We start from the raw sequence: 10,025 nt of genomic DNA, 5'->3' as shown, positions 1-10,025 counted from the left end.
CAAAGAGTGATGTGGGACAATTTGCTCCGATCTTGTTCATACGCATTAAGGCTGAGCAAAAAGCCGCCTATGACTTAAATATAATTTCAAAGAAACATCTCCAAAACTCTTCTGGCACATTGTGTTCCTTTTCTTTATTCTTAATTGACTTTCGACGTCAAGAGTCAAAAAAGAAGGTACGATGCTATGCATGGACATTGAAAAAGCGACGGCGAGTGAAGGTGCGGCATGGCCGGCCACTTTATCTTTGAGACCTATCCGAAAATTAAAATATCATTGAAATGTCGCTAGACATTCGCCAAAAAGGTAATTATTCCAACCTAGCATAGCTTGAGACACACTTGGAGAAATGCTCAAGGAAATAAACTTCAACATTTCATCAAAACGTCGAGGAAATTTTGAAGGCAACGTGATAGAATTGTCGACGCATTATTTCTTCTCGCTGTGCGATTTGACTACTGTGTAAAATTGTTGTTTCTCCTTACTTATACCTTTGTTGCAAAATCAAAAGTTATCAAAACAGCCAATAAAACTGCTATTGGGTAAATATATATATATATATATATATATCAATTTCATGATAACTTCGTATATGTGAGGAGTGGGTGTGGCGCAGTCGGTTAGAGGTCCGTTGTAGCCACACGGTCGAGGGTTCGAAACCGCCCTAGTGCAAACCAAGCCTTTCAACCCTCCGGGGTACCGATAAATTGGTACCAGAGTTGTCTGGGAGGATAAAACACTGACTTGATCATCGGCTGGCCCCCGCAAGTCATTATATAGGCCAACACTCTTTCCAAAACCTCCGATTACGAATTCCAGTAAAACGCGTTGGCGCATCCCAAGTGGATTGATACGTCAGTGACTTTATCCTTTTATTATATGTGTGAGCTGACGAACTTTGTTCGTAGACTAGAACTGCACAAACTTCGAAAATCCCACTTTTCATCCTTTTCCTTCCATTTTTCTCTATTTTGGACACTCGGTAATCTCCAGAGCTCCAAATTAAAATAATCTGAGCAGAATCACACAATATACTTCAATTCATAAGGCTGTTTCCCCTCTGACGGATTTTCGCAGTGGCTTTCGCTGTTTATTCAGATAGCTCCTCCATGGATGTTGAGACGAGGAGCAAGTGAAGGGAAAAGGTACCATTTCTCTTTTGTAGGGACTCTTCTACCATGGCTTTCTTATGTAAGAACTGCACCTGGCTGTACGTAATCTCTGGGTTGAAATTTCTCTTGAAGTCCCCGTGAATCGCAGCTAACGATCACCCTTCTCTGCGCATAACATGAATGATGTTATTGTAGCGAACAAAAGAGTTACAAACACGTAGATAAGTCGTTAGCAGCTCACCTTCTAGGCATGTTTCTATTGACCAGGTCCCTTTGTAATAACCTTAGGCGGCGGACTTACCACCGTGTTAATTGATCGCTACAGATAGGCAGCACTCTGCATCTACTGGCAACATCCCAAATCGACCGACATGTCGACCCATGCTGTTGTATTTTTGCTGTGTGCTAAAAGTGCTAATATTATATCAGTAAGAGCTGTCGCAGGAACTCCCATCGTAGGACTAGTTACTAAGGTTCGGTGCCAGGGAAGAGTTTTTCGCGCGAAGGTTAGATATATTTATTGTTATTTGATTCTGTTCTGAACGTTGTATTTTTATTTTTGTTCCTTTTCGTACGTTGAACTGTTTCTCCATTTTCAAGATAGTGTTCCTTAGTTCGAAAATGGCCTGTGATGCGGCAATTAAAAATGTGACAGAAGATGGCGACATGAGGAAGAACTTCTCCGTAGCTAACTGTAGCGGCACCTCTTCAGAACGAGAGAACGATCAACAGGAGAGCTTCCGCTTATGCAAAGCAATTAAGGAATTGATCATTCTAGTTCGCGAACATCATGAAGAAATAACGGCGATGCTCCGCGAACAACGTGCCGTTGTGGATGCGAGATTTGGAAGACTTGAACTGCGAATCTCCAGGATTGAAGAAATGTTGGAGAGGAAATTTGCCAATGCTTCGGGTTAAGCCTTGGGGCATTATAAAAAGTAGTTTTGCACGCATCAAGAAGAATAGGGGTATTGGGCAGAATTGGCACAACATTAAGAACACTAAGAAGTAGAACCATATTAAATGTGGTCTCACATTCTTGGTCTGCTCATTCTTTTGTTGTAATTTTCGCCTGTGACTTTGCTTGTTGTTGTTAATTGCCTGTGAATATATACAATATTTGAGAAATTGACTTTTTTTGAAAGATACCATAAATTTTCTGTTGGCAATTCTTTCGAAAATGTTGCATTTTCTTCTATACTCAACCATTCCTAGATGAAATGAATCGCCTTGTGCGTCAGGAATCTCGAACCTCGATGGCCACCTTCCCCGCGGACGCAGTAGGTCCGATGAACACGGTTCGCTGGTAACTGTATCGATAGCGAAAGCGTTCCTGTTTGCCGCAAGTTAATAAGTAATAGCTAATATGCCCTTGACCCTTAATTAATTAATTATACATTATAATTGATTAATTATACATACGTAATTATACATTTATTTGATTACGAATGAGGAGTGTGCTGTGTCTCTCATGTTTTAAAATCATTCACTGCATAAGTGAATTTGTGTAATTCATCATTCATATATTCCATCGTATTCACGCAATATAGATATTAACACTCATGAAAACTCCACGTTACAGCTTGATAATTATTGGAGCAGCAGTCCAAAGATCCGAGATACTATGTGTACCGAGACGACATCTCAACCGTATTAGAAGTGTAGAAAAAAACAGTTGTGCCTAAACTTTGGGCAACTTTCTTTGCTTTCGCCCTCAGGCACAGTCAGTTGACCCAACTCCTCATGAGCAGGAATTTTTTTTTGCATTTGAGCTAACAGTGAAATGCGTAATATCTATGACAACCAGAAATGGAACCGAAAGGAGATGTTGTGGTTGGAATTGACTTGGTTGGTTGCCCAAAGTTGACGGGTTGATGGTTGACGAAACAAAGAAAAAAATCAGCCAACGTAATGCAAAACTCGACATATCTCACATTTCAAAAAACCACTACCGTAAAACTAGGGACGACTGAGAGTAAAATTAGTTGTGCACTTATCAGAATTTAGGATCTGCTGTATACATATGTGTACCACTGCTTGACCAGTGAGTACATTATTGACAAGAAAAAAACCAGCCAACGACAGCATTCGCAGAAATCTTTGACTTTGAGTTTCTTCCCACTACTAGGAATTGCGGTGTACATACTTTGCCAGTATCACAGCTAAAACACGACTACCCCACGTGTTTACATAAAGGACAGGCTGACTTGCTGAAGCTGAGGTTTTACGCTCGTACAAAATATGAAGTGAAAGCCAATAAAATGGGTTTAGAATCTAAGGGTGTAAGGAGTTTACGGAGAAAAGCTTTCTGTTTCGCCTTTCGAATTTCTGTGGTTGTACGTTAGTTAGATGCAGGCGCTTCTGATTCGCTAGTTTTTGTTCTTCATTTAATCATTTAAAATTCGCAACCAATAAAAGGAGGATCAGCTGATTCATTCTTAAAAATTAGTTGCATAAATTTGACTGCAAAAAGTGAAATCCAACCTAGAGAAGTTGCAAAATATTTGAGAATTTTCTTTTCAGAAATTCTATGGAAGAAACGAGCATCTTGGAAATGTTAAAGAAATAGAGGTAGATGCATATATGGGACAGCTACCTCATGTGAACCACTTTCGTGTGTGCTTGGAAAAACTTGAACCTGTCATCAGTGATAATTTCAAGCATCCTTAAAATGAAAGCAAACAGTTCAAAAATTGGGACTTGAATTTTCATGAAAGTGAAACTTGTTTTAGTGGCATTTTTTCAAACCGGATGTTTCAGGGACTCCCAACAACCTAAAGGGTGCGTAAAAGTGGATATATCAAAGATGAACAGCGAACGATTACAACCTTCTTCATATCAAATTATCTTAATTTGAAATCGTCAGCAGATGTACGAGATTCATTCGCGCACACACGCAACACATTTCGCGCAAAAAGATCTATATCAATATCAATACAATATCTCTAGGTTTCCGTGACAGCAATGCAAAAAGAGGTTTTGCATTGCTGTCACGGAAACCCAGAGATATTGTAACCAGTTTAGTTTTCAGAAAGTCAGTCCGCAGGAACAACTGATGTGTTGAATGTTGGAATTAATGCAGTTATCAATGTACGCGCATGTGTCACACCATTGCAGTCGCTCGTTGAGTAATGCTTTAACGCGGGAGAATATCGACACTAAGGCTGCACATTGTGACAGTCTTAACACAAATGGTTCCAGTGAGGGAGGTCATAGAAAGGAGCGACCGGAAAAATTTAAAGACATCACTCCACGAATCTGAGGTGGTACGGATTTCAGGTGGAGTATTCGTATACGGGATGGGAGACTATGGAGAGTCTGGTCCAACTCTTTGTAGGAAATAGTGCGCCAGAACGTCTGAAGCCGTATCTTCCGAGCCGTTTTTTACGGCAATTAGGAAGAAATGGACGGAATCACCCCGCTCTCCATAGTCTCCCATCCCGTACGCGAATACTCCACCTGAAATCTGCACCACCTCAGATTCGTAGGGTGATGCCTTTAAAGACGGATCGACGGACATGCGGACAACTCACACTTTCCGCACTGCGGGATCACCATTCCAGATAATGATCTGATTTTTTCATCTCCATCATGTCCTACCTACTTGTCATACAATACACTATCAAATCATATCATGACACCGTGCTATATAACAACAGGTTTAGTCTGTGTGTGTCTGTGTGCCTGGATGTCCTGAAAGTATTAATAATCGTGACATCCAAGCACACAGACACAATTAATTTAATTTTATGCGGGGAAACGGGTTCCACTTCTCTAGAGATGAACGCAACTTTATCAAATTGATGCATCGGCACCAGAAAGCAGAAAGATGGGATGGGACGACACCCACGGCGTCAGAATGGTGCATGGGCACATGAAAATAGAAAGATGGGAAGATTTCCGCGCCAGGGAGGAGGAGGGAGTCTCACGAATATCATAGGTGCGGCAAGAAATTGTAATGAGTGGGTTCATTGGTACACGAGTAGACGATTCGGTAAGGAGCTGAATGGGATTTGAAGAACTGTTTTAGGTTCGTGACAACTGTCAACCGCTTTGCAAGTATCGCAGTGTGACTCTTATCTCTATCAGTATCACAGGGACGTTCACGACATTTCGTGTTGGTACATTTAGATTAGTGGTTGGGGGAAAGGGGTAGAAGACCTTTACCTAATGTTTTGAATGTTTTTGAATTCGTTGCAGTGTCGAAGAAATATACACTTATAATCAAACTTGTGTTCTCTATTCTAGGAGTAGTATGATATCTTTACAAAGAAGGCTCCGAATTCACTGCTGCTGTACTACAATGCTTCTATTTCAAAAAAAAAAAACAGTAAAGAAGCATCACGAGACCCGACCACACACAAGAACCATCACGACTGGTTTTAGATTTGAGCTGAAAATTTGCAAAAAAGGGACTATTTTTCTTTAGCTAGATAAACGAATGGTTTATTGAAAATGGAGGAATAACGCTCTCAAAAAGGTGAAAACAAATTCTAATCTTTTTGCTCTTCTTTACTACATCTTTGATGCCATTATAGAGCTCTGAAAGTTAAACTTAACGTAGACAAAGAAATAACGGAATCAGAGGTGTGCAGTGTGTCAGGAACTTAGAACATTGTACGTTGTCAAAAAGCGCGTGGCACGCCAAAAACGTGGTCAACCTTCATGATGCTATGCTATTTGCAAGGTGTACACTTCTGAACATTTATTGGGTCAGAATCGGGGTAGCGCGGTCGAGATGGTCTATACCTGCGCTATACAATAATGGATGCTCAGGCCCCACATAGATCTGTCATCACGTAGGGCATCCATCCATAAATGTGGTTCCGCAGGATATGTTGTTACTGACTGGTTCGCTGGTTCGGTCATGCTTATCAACTCGAGCTAATCCGGCGTCTGACACTGTAATCACAGATTTTTGCGCTCCAGTTACTGGAGGATTATAGGACTGTTGGAATAAATAAGCGAATACAACATGCGCCCATAACCTCAGCGATTCCGAATTACAGTCAATCGCGTTGGTGTATCCTAGGCGGACTGATACGACAGATCTTTTTATCGAGTATATGCACTGACATGCATATACTGGAGTTCTCTGGTGGTCGCTTCGCTAACCTTTACTGATAATAGATTTGAAAAAATTAGTAGTGGTAGTGGCATTTTTGCAAAACTAGAATCATGTTCTTCTAGCGTGGGTTCATTCGTTTTTTAAGGACAAATGTAAGCATAGACGAAAAATTTCATAGTCTTCTTCCTAGAAGCATCAATTCCACATTTGGAGAACATTCAGACTTGATTTTTTCACCTGTACTCCTTCGATGCCGTCATAATTCGATATTTCCCAACAATTAGCAAGTAATGACGTACTAACATAAAATGACGTGAACGACACCATCGTACTGATGAAGATAATGTTCCACGTCAGATCATGCAGACTGTTGGCAACTATTCGAGCAACCGCTTGCACGGGTGTTTCCATGTTCCCATTTCTGAAGAAAGGATGTCACCAACCTGAGGCAAATTCGCAGGGGAAGCAGTTCAAATGCTCTCGTGACCTGAAACCTCGAAATACTTCTGTCTGTGTTTTCTAATAGTGTGCCTACTAGAAAACATACACATAAACTTGCGGGGAAATAGATACGCGAAGTCATAGAGGTAGAATGCACCACGCGCAGTGGCAACGGCTATCGAACGATTTACAACGTCTCGTTTGATTTGATTTTGCCAAATCCACATGAAGCAATTGGATGCCACTGCACACCGATTGCACACTGTTGGATCCGTCCAACCCCATTTTATAGCTTGTTAGTTGTTACATATATATATATATTTAATTAGAATTAGTTTAGAATTAAAGGATAAAAGGATAAAGTTTCTGGCGTTGATCAATCCGCTTGGGATGCGCCCCCACGTTCACTTCAATTCAGAGTCGCTTGAGGTTTACGAACGTGTAAGTGGCCTATACAATGACTTGCGGTGGCTAGCCGATGTGTCAAGTCAGTGTTTTTATCCTCCCAGACAAGTCTGGTCTCAATTTATCGACCCCGGAGGGATGAAAGGCTTGTTGAGCACTAGGGCGGATTCGAACCTCCGATCGATTGTGCAGAAAGCGGAACCTCTAACCGCTACACTACATCCGCCCTTCAGATTAGAACTACAATTAGCAATTAGAACTACAGCTATAATTACGTTACTCTACGCCTTCACGAGCAATGAAATCCACTTTGTGCTTTTTGCTTCGTCAACAATCAGGATGTCAAGAGTTGCCCCCTGTTAGCGCCTCTCCCCGAGAGACCCATTATTTGTAGGTAGATTTGCAAGAGGTTCTCCGTTCATACTTGTGAACTACATCTCTAACTCTCTCTAGTAAATTAGTGAACACACTACCGAAAATTTCGCCGAACGCTGTCTTCGTCCAATAAGCACAAAACGACAACTGTTTGGAGGGTCTTGTATGACGTGTGCGTTTTTATGTGATCTTGTATCTCCTAAACAACTACGGATTACTATTCCCGAAGCTAACAAAAACTGTCTTAAAGCTATCTTTCCGGCGAAAAGGTTAGATTTGCAGGTGCAGTTACTTTCATCCTTTTCCTTAGGTTGTTCGAATGTGTAATGTTGGATTCGCTATCCTTTTTCTAACACCATAGAGGAGAGTACCAAAATCCCTAATTTACATGGACTGTTTTATGTTTTATCGGTTTTATTGTACAAAGCGATTCACACATTGACAGATTAAAGTGTGGCGGTGGATTTTTTTTCTAAAGCAACGAAGGAACGGATCAATAAAACCTAACGTCTCCGTAATGCACAGGGTCGATTGACATCGATGAGTGCGAATCATGGCGAATCAAGCGAATTGATAGTCAAGAAGGAAGGCCAATGTTACAACAGTGCGCATCGATAAGAACTGGACATCGACCTCAGCAAATCTCTTGTTTTGGTGTTCATCCTTGGAGAACAATTTTCACTTGTGATAGAAAGAAAATAAGTTCACGTTGACTGAAAGAAAAAAAAGAAAGAAAAAGAATCACTGAAAGGGATGTGAGAAGTAACAAAATAGAAAACGGCTTTGGGAAATAAAAAATGCAATTCAAGAGTTCCAATTAGCATAAAAGGAACAACGGTAGCACAGAGAGAAACGCATTATGATAGTCTCATCAATGCCATACATTTGAAGGAGCCAAAAAAGAAAACAGTCAGAACTTGTTTGGTACCAGTGTATGTTTTGCTAAATACGGGTCTGCGGTAAAAGTGTTCATCTCTCGAAACCGGTTAAATCCTGCGGATTAGTGGACTAGCAGCGGTAGTTAACTCCTATCTCCTCATCAGCATAAACTACTGATCTTTTCCTTATGTACTTGCCAAAGAAGAGTGTGATCACTCTCCTACAGCAACTGCTGATGTAACAGATTGGAAGAACACCGAAAAAGAAAATGAGAGGTAGACAGACGCGGTGCGCGGCTGTTATGTTGTAGCGTTTGATTTATGGGAGTGATCGCAGCGATGACTTAAAGACTGCAAATTGCTACTACGCAGCAATTGTAGGTTAAATATCCATTTCTACATGATCTAAACTAGAATCCGTCTAGTTTGGACTCCGAATTTGAAAATGATCGAAGACTAGCTGAAAAAACTCACCCTGAAAATAGTGATTGGCTTCGCATTCAGGACACTCGCAACGTCTCTGAAAACATACACTCGGAAGGAAATAAGTATAATCTAAAGCGGTGCAATGCGATTATGATTTATACACTTCTTTCCCCTTCAATTCTGAAAGAACAACCTCTGAAAAACCAGTGCTTCTAATCATTTTACAAGGGAAGTCCGAGAAGTGAAAATACAGGGAAGAGATTTCGCATCTCGTTTCATCCAACTTCTGTTGTGCCGTTTCGAAGGTGCAACATCTGACGCCGATTTACTCAATTTTAGCGCTGATTCGGTGGTACAAAACATTCTGCTTTTAAGGATGTCGGATCTTCTGGTTGTAATGTGATGTTTGAAATAAGTCAAAGCTCGCTATGTTTTCATGAGAAATGCATCTGAATCGACAGCTAAATCGTCGCCTCTCCCTTTCTAACAATAAGGCAGATCTTCTATTATGAGGAACTAACCTAAAAAAAATTCCTTACTTCTGATATCAGTCCGCAGAAAACCTCCTATTCGTCCATCCAATTCAAATTCTAGACACCGTACTAGTGAATGGAAGCATTAACGGAATAAGAAAGAAAGAATTTATGTTTCCTCCAAAAACGTAATGCTCTAACTAGACATGGGAGAATAGCGATTCAGCTCTCAATTTGCTTTTCGCAGCCAAACTGAAACATTGTGAAGGATAGATCCGAACATTTTAAAGAAATTTTTCACATTGTTCCAATTTCACAATTTCACCTTCTCTGTAAAGAGCGTTTCAAGCAGTTAACTGTGGGTGTTCAGTTCAATGTCACCAAATATCAAAGTCTCTTGTATATTAGGCCCAGGAAATGCCAATTGTTAATTGCTGGTTCGTGTTTGTGCTTCTTTTAAGTTCTCTAGGTCAAATGGGACGAAAAATTTCTTTTCTGTCGATGGATTTTATTCCATATAAGTAATACAAAAAAGAAGTTCTGAAGAGAAGCTTAAAAAGGAACAATGAATAATACAAACCTATGTTAGTTACGGTTATTACCAATAGAGAACAATGTAAGTGTTTCGTCTTTCAATAATTTCTTGATGGTAACCGAAGCATATAGAAGATACTTACTAGATTACTATAGAGATATAGTAATAGAAATGGGTTCGGGAATAAATCATATTATATTCTCTCAAATTTAAGCCTGCTCACCGATGTAATTACATGTCTTACATCGTTTGATAGAGAGTGCTTTGCCTCATAATGTAGTATGCTTTTGATTTTTCTAAATTTTATTTATT

The 10,025-nt window shown here is 40.2% G+C and overlaps 1 protein-coding gene across 2 annotated transcripts; it reads left to right on the top strand.

The window, feature by feature from the left end:
- Window positions 1-1,483: 1,483 nt before the first annotated feature.
- RB195_018194 (uncharacterized protein) lies at window positions 1,484-2,030 on the top strand (the record flags this gene model as incomplete). Of its 2 annotated transcripts, XM_064185528.1 has the most annotated exons (2): window positions 1,484-1,618; window positions 1,713-2,030. In XM_064185528.1, 2 exons carry the CDS (start codon window positions 1,484-1,486, stop codon window positions 2,028-2,030), a joined length of 453 nt encoding a protein of 150 aa, XP_064041408.1. The 2 variants fall into 2 exon arrangements, with proteins under 2 accessions (XP_064041408.1, XP_064041409.1); XM_064185527.1 differs by lacking the exon at window positions 1,484-1,618 and having other exon boundaries at window positions 1,734-2,030.
- Window positions 2,031-10,025: the final 7,995 nt, after the last annotated feature.

The sequence above is a fragment of the Necator americanus genome, chromosome II, assembly GCF_031761385.1.
Source record: "Necator americanus strain Aroian chromosome II, whole genome shotgun sequence".
NCBI lineage: Eukaryota > Metazoa > Nematoda > Chromadorea > Rhabditida > Ancylostomatidae > Necator > Necator americanus.
Note: the sequence above shows the minus strand (reverse complement) of the source record. Positions and strands in the feature narration are given on the sequence as shown.